Source organism: Bombus impatiens, unplaced genomic scaffold, assembly GCF_000188095.3.
Source record: "Bombus impatiens unplaced genomic scaffold, BIMP_2.2 scf_0121, whole genome shotgun sequence".
Lineage (NCBI taxonomy): Eukaryota > Metazoa > Arthropoda > Insecta > Hymenoptera > Apidae > Bombus > Bombus impatiens.
In genome coordinates, this window is record NT_176540.1 from 143275 (window position 1) to 160744 (window position 17470).

Below are 17470 nucleotides of genomic sequence, written 5' to 3' on the forward strand. Positions count from 1 at the left end.
ATCACTTAGTTGCCAACCGAATAAAACTGGCGTGGCATTCGAGCGTCCAGACGATCGATATTATCGTCAGCATTTCAGTTTTTCCAGATCGTCGTGCGTAAGAAACCCTATACACTCTCTAGACGATCAATTTACAGAGTGCGACAGAACATGTGGCATCCACTTCGGGAGCTGATCGTGCGTCCAAAAGCAAGCAACGTAGTTCGTATAAACTCGTGTTCTGCCGGTCTTCGTTTATGAGATGTAACGAATTTTCTATTCCGATGTTGTGTCATCTAATTAGATTCACAGAAGATGCTTGAAATGACCACTTTGCATTTCAAGGTAAAACTGTATATGTCTTGTCATGCATCCGGCTGCACTCTGTACGGTTGCTGGTGTTCACCGATTTTGTCGAAGAACTTGCTCTATTCTCAGCCTCAGTATTTCATCATTTTCCATAGGTTAATTATCATATAGGTTTACAAACGTCGTTGTATCCCATAAACGAAGACAGATGGAGCCCATGTTTACAGGAACTTCCTCCATTGATTTTAAATATCAAAGAGAGCCCCACATTTTCTGTCACACTCTGTATATTGTCAGTGCAATGTGTGGAACCTCCAGTATTGAGAATAATATTGGCAATAATATATTGATCGTCTGAATTTACGTAAATAAACTCGATGAAAACAAAAGCAAAACAAATCCAACAAAAAGCCCATACGTACTTCATGTATTATTCACAAGTCACGTATAAAATCGATAGAATAACGTAAAAGTTGGCACGGCGTGATTCCTTGTGGAAAAACAGGGGGGAAAATGTAGCGTAGAAATTTTTCTTCTCTGTTTAGTTTCGCAGGAAATCGAGTTTGAAAATTTATGAAGTAGACCGGAACATGGCTAATTTCGGATAAGCTAGAACCAAATAATCGACCGCAGGTCGTTGCACGTGCGAAAATAAATCGAAAATGTGGAATAAAATTTTCCTGTTTGTGGTTTCGTTCTACTTTCAAGGAAACTGGTGTATCTACAAATTTATTTTTCTCTGTAACGAAGCGTCCTGTGAACAAATTTCATTTCACGTTTTCCACTTGTTTTCACACGTAGAATGACCTTCTGTCGATTATTGAGACCTGCGCATGATCGAGTATACTTGACAAATTCTCGAACTCGATATTCTCGTAAACTAACCCGAGAGTGAAAAATTCTGTGGCACATTTTTGTCGTATTTTTCCACGAGGAATCACGTCGAATCACAAATTTCACATATTGTTCGATCTAACCCTGTATGTACGTTCTCACGTTTCCATTTCAAAGCGTCGCGTGACCTTATCGATAGGAAACATGTTACCGACATAGTAAAATGTTAAATACATCGCAAAATACCTTGTACCGACGTAGGTACATTTTAGTACACGGGTCTATCGAGTCTGTCGTGGATTAAATTTCGTTGGAATCATTTTTTAATTTCTGCTATTGCAGTGTCGATTTTCCTAATTAACTCATTGTCATACACGTGTATACTATTAAGAATATTAGTATTATTAATATAGTATTAATATTGATACAATATTAGTATTATTTTGTCCCTTATTTTATTATATTTTATATTTTCTTAATGAAACATTTTTACGAACATTTTATCACGAGATCTTTTCATCGTATTTCTACGTACAGAGCGCGCTGATAGAGTCTACCATATACAGCAAAATTATAGGACACTCTGCTCGCTGAAACAAGTACACGTTGTAGATGTCATTATCATACGCACATTATCAACAACTATACGTGTTAGTAGTGTAATTTACTTTTGAAACTTTATGATGGCGCATAAGCTGAACTTAATTATTACAAAGTCTTCGTCAAAGATAAAATAGGCAATTCTGTTACAAAGGCCATGTAAACTATATTATTTCGATAACAAGATCGACGACGTCGGTGCATAGAAAAATATATAAAATGCATTCTGCCAGGAATTTTCTAGTTCTCACTGTTATTAGTGTGTTTGTAAAAACGTACACTCGCAAGCATCAAATCTATTACATTATAACACTTGCAAATCGTCTTTCAGACTTGTATATCAATCTAATTTAGTCAGCCTATTTTTACACGGCGTTAATTACTTCGTTTACGCGTAAATTCTGTAAATTGAGGGTAAACTTGCAATTTTATTATATTGGCTTGTCCCGAATGTTTCGTTCGTTTTATCAGGAAATAATGGATGCACTACATTTTTCGTTTCGTATTGTTTCATTGAATTATGTGTGATCCAAATTGTTCCAATAGAATATTCGATAAATAATAATAGAAAACCAAATAATATAAATAAAAATAATATTACATATAATATGATGTAATTATATTATAATATAATAATATAAAGCAGAAAATGTATTGCATCTGTTATTTCTCTATAATACGAGAGAAACTTTTGGGACAACCTAATACACAAAATAAACACGTATATATTTACAATAAATTTAATAAATTATACATGTTTACAAAAGTGAAAAGAAACATCATCAGTACAAAGAAATAATTACCATTGTCATTTCACTCGAATGTGTTTCATTGTTACGAGTAGTATTATTGTGATATTTAGAATAAATCATTTTTATTCGCGAAGTAATACGAAAATTTGTTACGACAACGCGAAAAAATATTTTCTCGTTTAATTTAACACAATCTGTAATATTCCGACTTGTAACCTTACGTAATGGCTGTTACGTAAATAACGTTGGCTGCTAATGATCCAAATGTTTTGATGCAACCAAAGAATCTAAATAATAACAAAATATTTTTATTATACACACGTGTATGAGTATGCGTGTGTTTTTTACCTCTCTCGTTTACTACAATCAGACTCCAGATTTTTATGCATTTATAAAAAACTTGAAAGTGTAAAATTACCCGGAATGTGTATAATGTGAAAAGATGTACAGGATGTCTCATTTTCATCGAGCCGAACATCTCTCAAACTGTGTATTATCCGAAAAAGTGACCCATTAGTGGATAAAACACGTCGCGTTTCAAATGGCACGTCTTGTGATGGCCACCAGATTTGCCTAGACGCTCTCTAGATCTGCAAGTGATCTTTGTTTCTGTGAATGGAACTGTACATTTTTTTATACGCCATCCTATGCAGTTTTTAATTCTCTAGAAGAAAGTATTAAGGTACTTGTATCTGAAAATGCTTGGTTTAAAAGATATCTCAACGTTAAGTTTGTCAAGTTGTGGGTGTACGACGAGCTTCACAAGATTAAAGTTACAATATCTTTTGAACCGGTCGTTTCTCCACCCAAGTACCTCGATACTTTTTTGTAGAGAACTAAAAAATACACCGAATGGTTATAAAAAAATGTACAGTTGTATTTAAAAAAAGCGAAGATTACCATGAAACGTCGAAGGTGCGTCCACCCACATAAGAATTGTGGCTATCACAAAATAGCCTACTGGAAACAAAGTAAGCTTTATTCGAGACACTTTTTCGAATAATGTGTAGCTTGGCAGATATTTGCGTGAATCGATAAAGATAAGGCAATTTGCATTAAAATATTCGAAGTACATTTTTTTCTATAATAAATACTTGGTAACTAAATCAATTTTCTACCTAGGTTCTACTTTCTCGATTATGTTCTCAAACATGTGAATTTGTATAAAATTGTCTAATTGTAATTGCTATTTTCTTTTTCTTGTCGCCAAATATATTTAAATATATTTTAATATTCGTATGACTGATGTTATTTATTGTTTATAGGATACGAGAACGCGGATTGGTTCATCCCTTCACCGGCCCTAAAATCAATAGACGTTGACTTAAAATTGTCACCGGAGCAAATCCGGGAGACTCTCAATTATTTCAGTAAGTAATTGTTTATATCAATTCTTTTATCACTGTCTTTCCTGCTTCTCTACGCTAAACGTTAGGCAAATCGTTTTATATTGGTAAGTGTTACATCGTTTCTTATACAGGGTGGTCCACCTGACTTTATCACCTGGAATATATCGCTCGATTTTGATAATATTAAGAAAAAAAATGTTTCAGGTACAAGTTGAATGCTTTCGAGGGGAACGTAATTTGGTATGATTAGTTTTATCCTATGTGAACGCGTAGAGGACATATGAAGGTCACCGATGTTCCTTCCTTTTTCTTCTTTCTTTTTCTTCATGGAATCATGAATTTCTCAATACATTAATTCAGCACTTTTTAAACCTCCCATTCGCAACTCCATTTTGCCAGGAAATATTTCACGCCACCCCAGTTATACAGGGTGTCCCACCTAACTCTGTCATCCTTAATTACATCCTTATTTGCGATGATACAGAAAAATGTCTCAGGCAAAACTTGTTTGGTATCGAGTGCTTTTATTTATTTAACCTTGCGACGATCTTGAAGCGTCCTGTAAAGACGACGTTAAATCTTTAAACTCTGTCTTTTATTACGTGTGCTCTTAGCCGACGTTCAGACGTTTTCAAAACACTACAAACTCGTGTGTTTCGCGCTATACAACACTATCGGGATGCGGACTCTAACACGTTTATAGTACTGAATTGTTATATTGTTAAATAAATCCTACTTTTTTCAATTAATATACGTTAAATTTTCAACCAAATGGCAATTTTTTCTAGTTACGAATTACATTTTTGCTGGTGTGCACCGTCTGATGAAACATTCAAGTGTGAGCCACTGGTGGTGCGCGCCGCCTGGTGGGAGATTCAAGCGTGAGCCACCGGTGGCACACGCCGGCGTGAACGTGCTAAAATTCAATGCGCCACGCGCATTAACGTTATCTGATGTACACTACGATCAGGCATAAAGAAACATAAGATTGCAGTTTTGTAACGTGTCCAAAATAGTCAATTCATTTCGAGCAGTCACTTTCAGCTAATTTCCTAGCATCGAATTTCTTGTATGTCGAAGTTAAAGGTTTATATCTCGATAGCAGATGCTGCAAAGGACACAAGTTTTCGCCTTTTGCAACACGTTTAAATATCAAGTACGAGAGTACCTAATGAAAAATAAAGGCACCTATTTAAAAATTTTTATGCCACCTTTGCTATGCGACTCAAGGTCATCGTAAGGTCAGATAGACAAAAGCACAGTACCATGTAACTTTCGTCCGAAACGTTCTCTTGTATCGTCGCAAATAAACGAGTAATTAAGTGTAACAGGGTGAGGTAAGACAACCTATATACATGAAAAGGTACATAACTTAAATATACAGAATGGACGATATATAACTGACTGATTCTCATTGACGATAACTTCTAAACGAAGTAAAAGACAACGGTTTTTTTAATACGAGTCATTTATTAATTAAATAATTAGAGAAGTTTAATTCTAAACGATTCTTTGTTACATTTATAATTAGACTATAATTATATATTATATATTATAATTATTTATTAATATTAGAGCAAAATTAAATTTGCATATCGGCGAGACAGATGTGCTTGTTTATTTTTGCATAAAGAATTAAATTCTGGCTGAATATCTGATATAACAAAGTACGTTCAATGTTTTTCAGAATTAATCGATATTTTCATTTTGCAATCGTTCACGATGATGTTGTCCTTTTGCAGTAGATACATAGCATAAAATAGCGATAAGTGTGTGTTTAAGGACATTTTATAAATTATTGGAACTTCTGTATTCATTCCAAGCAAAAATTCATTCAAACTGTTTTTTAAAAGAATGCTGTTGTATATCTATGTCGATTAATCGCTTGATCATTCGGTGACAGATGATTGACACTTTTTAGTTCACCGATGTGTGACAGTTATAAAAGTTTCACGACCTCGTAACTCTGTTACACGATCCTATATAGGATTACGACTCATAGTTTAAGAAGCCCTGCAGCAATCGATCCATCTTGTCGTCCCCGATAAAAAAGTAAATTAGCCAAACCTGCAATATCATATCGTATTTCGAATGTTATTCTTGGAAAATAAATCACAACAAAGAAAGCTTTCTACGGTTATTCGTATATTTACACTCAATTTAAGGCTACTTTATACTCATAACGCTACGAACAAATTTCTCTCCCGAACTAACCTTAAAAAGGACAGAAATTATATCTAATATGGAACACGTACCCAAAGATGTAATACCGACACGAGGTACCACATTTTCATGGAAAACAAACAAAGAATAGTTCTATTCTCGTCCTACTTTATTCTTTTTTTGGTAATAAAATCACATTTTAAAAGAACCACATTAAGAAATAGACGCTTACAGTAGTCGTAAATGCAAGTATCAAACTGGACTGCAGCACAGCAGCTTCTTGTCCACTTGAAAGTAGTTTGCTGCTTTCAGATACCCCATTTTCTTTTCTCCAATGATTTTTATGGCTCGAGCCACCTTCTTCTCATGACTTTCTTTCGTGTTGATTTTTCCTAATGCTGCAGCAGAGCATCCTCTAGATGTTCCTCTAAATAAAATAACCTAGAAAGAAAGCGATGCAAATACGGAATATTGCGTAATTGCGCCACTACTGGGGTGGCCATATTTGGAACTGCACGAAGTTGAAAACACGATATTCAGCTTGTACTTACTTCAGTTCGTATGTGAGCAGCAACGAGAAGCACAAATAAGTATGGTAAAATAATAAGAAATACGAAAAGGAAAAAAGGAAGAAACACGTCAAATTTAAACAGCGTCGAAAGTTTTCGAACATCGACAAGGTAAAACGATCATGCTACGACGTTATACGTTCGCTCGACCGATGAACTACAATGCGTACGATAACAAAGTGATTGAGTGAGATCATCTGTAGGCGTTCGAGAGATATTCATTTGGGAGATTTTTAAAAATACCATTACAGTTACATATTAGGTATCATTTTTCGTAGTATTTAATACATCTATAGTATTTTATAGTATATATATTGTTATATCGAAAAAATATCAATTTTTTAAAAATAGCAGACAATTAAACATTTAATTTGTGAAAATTTGGCAACGAGAGACTATCTTTGTCTGTCATACGTTAAGTATGACAAATTAAAGTAAAAATATCTACTGAACTAATAAATAATACAATGCTAAATAAATATAATAGTATAATCTGTAGGCGTTCGAGAGATATTCATTTGGGAGATTTTTAAAAATACCATTACAGTTACATATTAGGTATCATTTTTCGTAGTATTTAATACATCTATAGTATTTTATAGTATATATATTGTTATATCGAAAAAATATCAATTTTTTAAAAATAGCAGACAATTAAACATTTAATTTGTGAAAATTTGGCAACGAGAGACTATCTTTGTCTGTCATACGTTAAGTATGACAAATTAAAGTAAAAATATCTACTGAACTAATAAATAATACAATGCTAAATAAATATAATAGTATAATCTGTAGGCGTTCGAGAGATATTCATTTGGGAGATTTTTAAAAATACCATTATAGTTACATATTAGGTATAATTTTGCGTAGTATTTAATACATCTATAGTATTTTATAGTATATATATTGTTATATCGAAAAAATGTCAATTTTTTAAAAATAGCAGACAATTAAAAATTTAATTTGTGAAAATTTGGCAACGAGAGACTATCTTTGTCTGTCATACGTTAAGTATGACAAATTGAAGTAAAAATATCTACTGAACTAATAAATAATACAATGCTAAATAAATATAATAGTATAATCTGTAGGCGTTCGAGAGATATTCATTTGGGAGATTTTTAAAAATACCATTATAGTTACATATTAGGTATAATTTTGCGTAGTATTTAATACATTTATAGTATTTTATAGTATATATATTGTTATATCGAAAAAATATCAATTTTTTAAGAATAGTTAAGTATGACAAATTGAAATAAAAATATCTACTGAACTAATAAATAATACAATGCTAAATAAATATAATATAATAGTATAATATATATTAAATAATAGTAAATAAATAATAAATAATACTGTAATGGTAATTAACAAATAAGATAGTTTTTCGACATAAATAGTACTTTTTTGGAAATAATGTCTAGCTGGATCGACTAACGTTTTAAGAACACACGTGATCCCATTGAAGAAAGCATCGGTGACCTTCGTATGTCCTCCACGCATTCATCTACAAAAAGTCTAATCGCCGCAAATTATATTCCCCTCGAAATCGTTCAACTTATACGTAAAATAATTTTTAAATATCGTGAAAAACAAGCAAGGTGTTACAGATGACGAAATTACAGCTGGACCACTCTGTATATGGCACTTACCGATGTCACACGGTGATGGCGATTTTTTATTTTTAAGAAATTGAAGAATTTTCTAAGAAAATGAGGTACACGGCACCTTTTAAAGCAGCACTTTCCAAGAGCTACATAACAATGGGTTTTTAACCGAAAAAGACCTGAGAAAGTAAAATTGTGCGCACTGTTTCTCTCAGAATTCTCTTGCAGCGCTGAGAAGAACTTGCGATGAGGAAACTGTGCGTCAACTCTCGATCCTCAAATATTTCGCCCTCGAATTTCGCACAGGAAATTGCAGATTATTTATCGCCTTCGTAAATCATGTTTAGAACTTATTGTTAGTTAGCGTTTTTTTTTTATTTCATCGATAAGCTAGCAATTTCATCGATAAAATTCTACCTTTATCTTTCGCTCGTTATCGTTAATTCGCGATAATGCTCCTTGGACGTCGTCATTAGCGACTGATTTCTCTCCTCGAACATCTTATTTTCGCTAGTTTTGGTTTCGTACGTACGGCCGAATTACTCAATGAATTCGCTGTTTCGAGTGTTTATCGGGAAATGTGCGATGTTCGAAGCCCCTCTCAGCTTATCTCTCAGCTTTGCGGATTTTGTAGCTTGCTTCATTCCTATATTTAATCTTTGCTTCGCTACATTTCAAAATTAAAGATTATTTTAATTCCTTTCATTCACTAGGACCGCCGTTTCCTTGAAATACATACGTATACACATTTGAATGAAAACAGTCGATGTAGATACATGTTTAATAATTCATATGCAAAGATATTTCCATGTCATTTTCAAACGTAACTAGAAGGTAAATAATTACCTATATCATAAGAAGATTGTGAGAGATTTAAAGCGTAATGAATCATTTATTGCTACAGATGTACACGAGGAATTATGGTCGTACGTTTCTAACATTATACACGTGCAGTTTTATCAATAAGTTGGTATCTCAATTTTATTCATAAATCGTTATCTAAATACTTTTATCAAATCAACTTTTCACAAGTTTTATACGTTCTTCGCGATCACTCAAATATCTCTATTTAGATATACGAGAGTAGTATATTACTCATATATATTACACAGCTTATTAGGTGTTTCTAAAAATTAGAGCAAGCTATAGCGTTGAAACGTAGAAGATAGAAAAAATTTGTATTAGGAAAAATTACACGTGTTTGTGAAAGTGAGGCGTATCAAAGATTTCAAGGTCATCTGTATTTTTTTTTCAATGGAACATATCTTTTTTATACATCGTTCGATGTGTTTTTTCATTCTCTGGAAAAAAGTATTGAGGTACTTGGGGTCGAAAAATGGACTTATTTTTGATATATCAAATTTGGTGAAATTAGAATTGAGATATCTTTCAAATTTGTATCATTCATCGATCCAAGTACGTCAATACTTTCTGAAAACTAAAAAATGCGTCGAATGGTTTATACAAAATTACAGAGACTCGTTTGAAAAAGGTGTGCAACGCGCTTCGCAACTGCACCGGTGTATATGCGAGAAAAACTAGCACGGTAGTATGATAGAGCGTGTTAAACAGTGCAAACTTTTTCTCTACGACTTTTCTCTATCTTCATTTACGACGGAGTTATAGCCTGTTCCAGTTATTATTATTATTAAAATACCCTGTATATTAATATTTTGTTTTGCAATCTAAGATTCGCGTGATACATTAATTTTGCTAAAAGGATATTTACGACAAAAATGTTTTGGAGAGATACTTCTAAATACATTTGTTCTTTATTTAAAATATCGTTTTACGTCTCCGTGATAACAAGTCACATGCAATTAGGCGCTCTTTTGTCGGATATCCAATCGTAAGAGCCGCCCGGAAGAGTGCTCGACCAATCAGAGCGCTCGACCCGGCAGTGCTGCTGGAAATTCTATATGATGAACTTTAGTCGCCGCTCGTCCTCCACGTTGGAAGGACGTTGTGCGCGTCTGTTTTCCGTCGATATTGTATCCACAAGAACTCGTCTAATCTTTTGGCAAACTGACGTACTCCTTTCAGTTAGTGTTTATCAAAGAAAAGTGGTCTAGTGCAGTGAACTAAATCTTAAGATGTGGCAATTATAAGTGAAGTGTTGAAATGGTGAACTTTTATTTCACATATTTTTTCCTAACTCTCTGTGATGTTCATACGCATAACGTTTTATATAATCTTGGACGAAAATTTCATTCACACGATGAATGATTCGTAGCTATTTTTCGTAAATTAATGCCACAGTGAAAATTCGACAGTTCGCTCATTTATAATTTTCGCAATATAATCGGGATTAAAATTTGATCTAATATTTTATTATGTGTTTCATGTATTGTTTCGTATGCGAAGCCTGACACTAATCTGAATGCAGTGCAGCTTACTGCAGTATTTACATATCATATATTCATTTACTGCTTTTAAGAAAGTGATTGCTAATATCGAACACCGGAACAATAAACGTTACGTTTCCGTAATAAACATGCTTTGTCATAAAATTCTTACTTAGAATTTCTAATTTAATACTCTGTGTGAGAAATAAGTAAAACTGTAGAATATTTCTTTTATTTAAATTGGTTAGTTTAAAGTTAGTCAATGTCTAATAGATTGGAATGTTTAGAAATCTACTGCCCTTTCGATCAGGTTAGGTTAAAATGATTCTTAGAAAATAATTTCTTTGCTTAATTGTTGAGATAGATTAATTTGCACCTTATTTATAGCAAATTAATTAATGTTTTGTAAAACAGTAAAGATATTCATTCTAAAAGTTAATTTTATAATTATTAAAAGATACTTGAAAATGTAGATATGCCTTTCATCAAAGCATGCGTATTCGGATGAAGTGAGGTTAGGTTTGAAGAATAACATATTTTCTTCAAGTTTCACGACAAAAATTAAAAAGATTCGCATGAGATACATTTATGTTTACGAATATCGTTAGTTATAATGGGATTGGGTTAAATTAAATTGAAACTCGCATCGATTAGATTTTAAATATGTACTGCTTTTCAGGTTATACACTAACTTCACGATACTCTATCGTGCTATGTACTGTTAAAATAATGCTTTATATCTTTCGTTATTTAACATTATCCAAATGTGATATAACTTTTGCATATCGTTATTACATAACTGTATAACATCGTTTTATCTTTATAAACATGTCGTTGATAACGTGATAAATTTCAAAGATCCTTGCTGTTAACAGCAATCGAAGATTGTTTGTTGTATAAAATTTGACAGAAATATATGAATTTATTCTGGATTCATTGTTTAGTGTCAAATATGTACACGATTATTATATGTATATTGGTATGCAATTAATAGAGATGTGCATATTGTGGTTGTTATTGTACAAACAATTTGAGAACAGTGACTAACCAACGTTAATGAGATTAACGGGAATCATTTCATTTCGCAAGTAAATGTGATAAAAGTTAAATGCAATTTTTTGATTCCTTGTTATCGTAAAAAGAAACCTACGCTATTGCTATTCGTCCAACAAATTAATCGTCCAAAGAATATAACAATAATAATTTTATCTGTACTTTAGGCCTATTACAGCCTATTACAAGGAAGTTATTGCCTTCTTATTCCTAATTTCTTACACTATATTATATTCTTAGAATCAGCTCTTAGTTACTGTATTATATTGATATTTTATTGTGTTTTATTGCTTAACTCTTTCTAAATCAATGGAATAATTTCTTAATAAAATTAACGATCGTATAATTTGTGTGAATGGTTGGCGAACATGGAGGTCGTTTTCGTGATTTCAGAGCTTAAATAGTAATATAACGTATCCAAACCTGCATTAATCAACGGCTATTCTTGCGCTCCGATTATTTTCCGCGTTTAAGTACTTTTTTTTGTAAGGAACACTTTAATGGACATTGTAATAAGAAGTCATTACGTTCTATCGTGAGAATAAAATTCTTGCTTTCACGTCAATTATATTTGATGAACACGTGTTTAATAACATTTAAATAAAAGGTGTTTCCATTCATTTAGATTCAGCATATCTAAAACATTAGCTATATAGGAAAAACGCGGAAAAATCTTTTTTTTTTTATTGCAAAAACTGACCCAAAAAGTCACCTATTTCTTGCCCCCAAATTTTGGAACTGTATTTCGTGTCGAATGATCCCTTATGGTGAAACATCTACCACAATAAACTTTCAAGTTGAGCTGACAATTAGTTTCTGAGACATGGGAAATCAAAGATGTGGAAATCCATTAACGTGTCAACTCATACGTTTCGACGTACGAACTTTTACGTCAGTCTGATAGTTTAAAGGATCGTTCCCAGAGATTTTGTCGACCGTTAGCAACGAATTTGAACTTAGCTTTGCAAAATTCACAATGGCCGATTCAATATGGCGTACGATATATTTAAAGAACACCTGCTACAGCGACATTTATCTTTCTTGATTTTGGTCCGTGAAAATGGTGATAGATACATTACGTATGTGAGGGTTGCATATGTATATGAAACCGATAATATTGACCATATTCAAGGAGCTATGCAATTTTTATCATGTGACTTGCAACAGCCAACAATCGGACCACCACTTTCGCGCGTGTAGTAATACTCTGTGATTAATTCTCGACTGTTTTTAATCTTATCGACAAGTATGAAAATGCGGTGATGCTTCCCGCTATAATAAAATAATTATTATCGAAACCAAAAATAATAATTGTGATTAAAATAATTATTGTTAAAACTATAAATATTACTTTAGTTTCGAAAATTCACTTTATAACTTTTTACGTTGCAAATATTAGACCATAGTATTATAAAAATTAGAAGTCGGAGCGTATGGGCTTTAAAAATCTTTATTTATATCTAAAATATTAAATATTTAAAAATCTGACATGAATGCAACATAAATTTTTTCACTGATTTCAGACAATTGTATCTCACCTAAAATTTCTAAAAAATTTTCGTGGGGGGTGAACAAAGGAAAATTCTCAAATAGTTGAATAGACGTGGATAAACGTTCATTTCTTGCAAAAATTGACATTTGGGCGTGCTAAATCCACTAAGCTGGGATACTGTCTTTTGATTGTTCAACCGCTAATTATTATTCGGCAATGATAACTTCTGCCAATATTTTTCTTGAGTCTTCCTTGTACTTTTTGGCTGGTTTGTTAATTCTTTAATGAGGGGACTGTCGTAATCTGCATTTCGGTTTTCGTGTTTTGCCGCATGAGAACCAATCACGTGCTTGATGAATGGTATCTTGAGTTCTTCTCAAGACCACTCGAAGGTGCGTTTATTATAATTTGAAAGAGGGACATTGAAAATTCATCTGGCGACGATATCTTTTTTATTTTGTAGCACCAGTTATGCATGTAGAATTAACGATATAAAATTTGATTTTTAGTGCCAGCCTGTGACTTTGCGTCTAAGGACCATTTTTTACTCGTGTACGTTCTCTTGGCAGAAATTAAAAAAAACGTAACCATTATTTGGGAATTACTGTATATTTTTTATCTTCTCAGATACATTGATAATCATTGGAATTAAAAATACGGTAAAGGGAGTGCTCTCTCCATGGACTGCTGTCCATACATGAAATTATAATATCGTTGTTTGTCGATACTCTTGTAACGTCTGCAGCTAATATTGATATCGAGAGAGCAAGATAAAACTTAACGACAAAAGTTAAGAAACACGCCTTGTTTGAATTATATAACCACTTCTAACAAAACCTAAATAAAAAATAATGTAGAAAGGCGTTGGGCAACCCTTGGGTTTGTTGACTGCATGCCATCTGTGTGGCATTAATTCAGTTAATCGAACATAAACCCCAGTCGGTACATCATGATTTTGTAGTTTTTTGTGTTAACTACTTTTTATTTCTAATTAAGTGTAATTTAATTTCCCAGTTGGCGTCTAACGTGCAAGTCAGGAGATTCCCTTTTACCCACTTAATTATATCAACATTCTGTTACAGAAGAAATGCCTTCATTAATTCAACGTTTCGGGTCATTGTCGCGTTGCCATTTTTTCGTTTACAAATGGCGATATACGCGTTTGTAAGATATCTCAATTCACGAATTTATTGTTGTTTCTCTCATGTGTATTAGCGGACCAGGGCTACCAACCCGACACCTCGTTAAATTACCACCAGCAAGTTTCACTCTTGGTTTTAGATATTTAACGTTAAAACTTATTGTATGTTGGTGTATGGGTATTTTTAGTCCCATTCAATATATCTCAGAAGATAAAAAAAATATACAGTAATTTTCAGGGAATTATTGTATTTCCTAATTTTTATAGTAAGTGTATGTGTAATGATCGAGACCGTGAGAACTCTTCCTTTTATTTCTTGTATTTATACCATATATACCCCATTTATATTTTCGTTAAGTCGTTCTTTTATGAATTATGTGAATATTGTACATTGTTCACTTTCAGTGTCCTAATTGATTTATTATCCTAGCAGGAACTATCTAAACATATCCAAACACTCTTTGTATGTAACGCTCGCAATGTCGACGATATTCTTCGAATAAAATGTCACAGATCCACGCTAACCATATTCGTCAAAGACGCCAATATCTTTGTCATATATATAAAATGAATGTTACGTTGATCTTTAATTCCATAGCAAAGCATCGTTTATCAAGCTCTCTCCCGAGGCTATGGCAAGTTTTCTGAAATACATATTTATTTGTCTACCCGATGGCCTGACTATGACACGAGCGCCGTAATACAGCGCAAATCCTTTGTTCGCGTTTGCCTGCTATGCGCTATCGCTTGCAATTTCAAGTGGTTGTTGTTTCAAAGATAGCAATAACATATTACTAAATTTAATTGAATTCTTTGTATATCAGAGATACAATTTTTGTTACTTCGTCGAAATCTTTCGCAAAGTATTGTTATTAGCGACGAATTTCTGCCACATGGGAACTGGCACTAAATACTATATTATACCATGAACTATATTATAACATGAGGTGCCCGGTATCGTTCGTTTAATACTCTTCCAATTCTTCCGTATATTTTCAATATCGTTGGCATATTTTCAGAATAAAAAGGTTTATGAATTTATTATTCACGTTAATTAATATTGTTTAATTTTATAAGTTTCGCTGTTGATTTTTTAATTTCACTATAAATTAACATTATATATTTACATTAATTCCGATAAAATTTCAGAATTATACTATATTTTTTATCGAGGATTTTTTTCTTCTTCAATTTCGTGATTATTTTTGATCGTTACGTAGATATAGTACGTTTCACGTAAGTTTGATCATAATATTATGATTTTGGTGTCTAGAGATATTAGCACTAACCTTACCAGGCTCGTTCAAATGACCGGTTTCAACATTTCATTTAAAATTGTACATTCATTGTTATATCTTTCGTTCGTCTAACTTTACATAAATTCTTACATTAACAAAAATTGCAAAATGGATTAATCAGATAACATATTACTATTGTCCTCTTTTATTACACTGTCCCATTCAATACAGATAATATACGAGGGACACAAAATACTCGTCTTTAAGAAGCAAAAGATAAGTCACGTAAACATTTAGACGATCATTGACGATAACTTGTCAGTGTTATCGATTAGAAGTTGAATGGTCTTTTAATTTTTGTTATGTCTTGTGCGAGACAAAAATGCCCATCTCATTCCACCTCTCCTTTAGTAAGTTCTTGCTATATTTTTTTTATAGTAAGTATAATTATATATATATTTATATTTATATATTTATATATTTATATTTATATATATAATATTTATAATTATATATATATTTATCTATAATTATAAATATATTTTTTTCTCTAGTTCTATATAGTGCAATTATTCTATATAATTACTAAGATATGTATACTGATAGTTTAAATTCACATAATCAGCGAGATTCATAACGGCAAATAATTTAATTTTGCCCTGAGAGGTTTTTTCATACAATCGTAGATAAGTCAGATACCTAGGTGATCTCATTCAGTTGAGACAGCCTGCGTAAATCTGAGTGAAGCAACGAGGTAGTCCGTGGCTGAACTCGCGACTTATCAGGGAAAAGGAATTTCTCAAGTCTTGTAGCCGATTTTCTCAGAGAATTGCGCAACAATCAATTAGACGATGAATTAAGCTTTCCTTGTTAAAGAAAAACCGTGTAATTCTTTAGACACGTCCCCTTTCGAATAGTTCAACGCTTTCTCATAGAAATAATCCGTCAGCTAAATGGAATAGGAAAAGAAAATGTGATACGTATAATGGTTTATTGTTTTCGAAACTACGGCGCGGCTCTTTCACACCAATTTATTGCCAGCAATTTAATTAATGCATATAATTTAATCAGCGTGCACGGAAATTCTGTGCTATAACACTCGATGTTCGCTCGTTCTTAGGATCGAAGAAAAGTATAAGAGACGTATTAAAATTAATTGTAAAATTTGCGGGATACTTGCTATCTATGATCATCGTAAAAAAACTGTGATATTATATTTTTTGATTAATTTTGATTCGTTATTAGCTGTCAAGCAATAATCATCAATCATACAGTGTTTTATTTTCGATTTCAACCTCTTTTGGTTGGAAGAAATTCCAAAAAATATGCGGACGTCTGTTAGAACGTTTATTTATTATGGCTACAGCGTGTTTAAAAAATGATGGGTAGGAATTTGGGTGCAGGAGGAAAATTATTCAAACTTATATTATTAATGCGCACGTTACTGACATGTAATTTAGTTTAACATTAACACATTTTAGTCTAATACCGTCTAATCTTGTCTGATACTGTAAATTTGTATCATAAATATGTATATCGAAAATATATTATCATAATCCGACCGAGGATATTTATGGAAATTTTTATTTGTGAATACAATGGAAATAAAATGAATACAATTAATTCATATAATGAACACAATACAATTATGGAAATAAAATTGAAGATTCGTCTCATATTTGTGCACCAAAGTAGAGAAAAATGTTTATATTCTATATTAACGATAAAAAAAGTTGAATTAGAATAGATGTTCAAAATGGCCTGTACAAAATTCTAACACTAAAACTATGAAATGTTCCCACTATTTACAAGTATATATCGTAACGATTACTTTGGATTATTTTATGTACTTTTGCGTTTTACGTGGATGTTGTTCCTTTTCAAACCTCTAAGTTTCTCATAGATCTATAAAAATTCGCAGACTAATTATATCTCGGTACATTTAAACACGTTTGATATTTTGTATGAAACGCGTCTATGTTCGCGAATTTCATGGCAAACGCTTTGACATTCGTTCTGCTTTTAGTTTTCTATCG

At 32.4% G+C, this 17470-nt stretch overlaps 1 protein-coding gene and 1 long non-coding RNA gene across 5 annotated transcripts in view; one reads left to right on the plus strand and one right to left on the minus strand.

Annotated features, from left to right (window-relative positions):
- Positions 1 to 17470, plus strand: part of LOC100745163 (trafficking kinesin-binding protein milt) — a 102987-nt gene that overhangs the window by 38821 nt on the left and 46696 nt on the right. For 2 of the 4 annotated variants that reach the window (XM_012381063.3, XM_012381065.3), the window contains one exon: positions 3740 to 3844. In XM_012381063.3, coding sequence (XP_012236486.1) covers positions 3740 to 3844 — 105 coding nt within the window. Of the gene's footprint in view, positions 1 to 3739; positions 3845 to 10095; positions 10290 to 17470 lie in introns of those variants that run through there. The other 2 variants (XM_012381061.3, XM_012381062.3) reach the window with 1 other exon arrangement.
- LOC112212168 lies at positions 5673 to 6519 on the minus strand. Its single transcript, XR_004460998.1, has 2 exons — positions 6219 to 6519; positions 5673 to 5890 (listed from the first exon to the last, which is right to left on the minus strand). It is a non-coding gene; the product is annotated as an uncharacterized LOC112212168 (long non-coding RNA).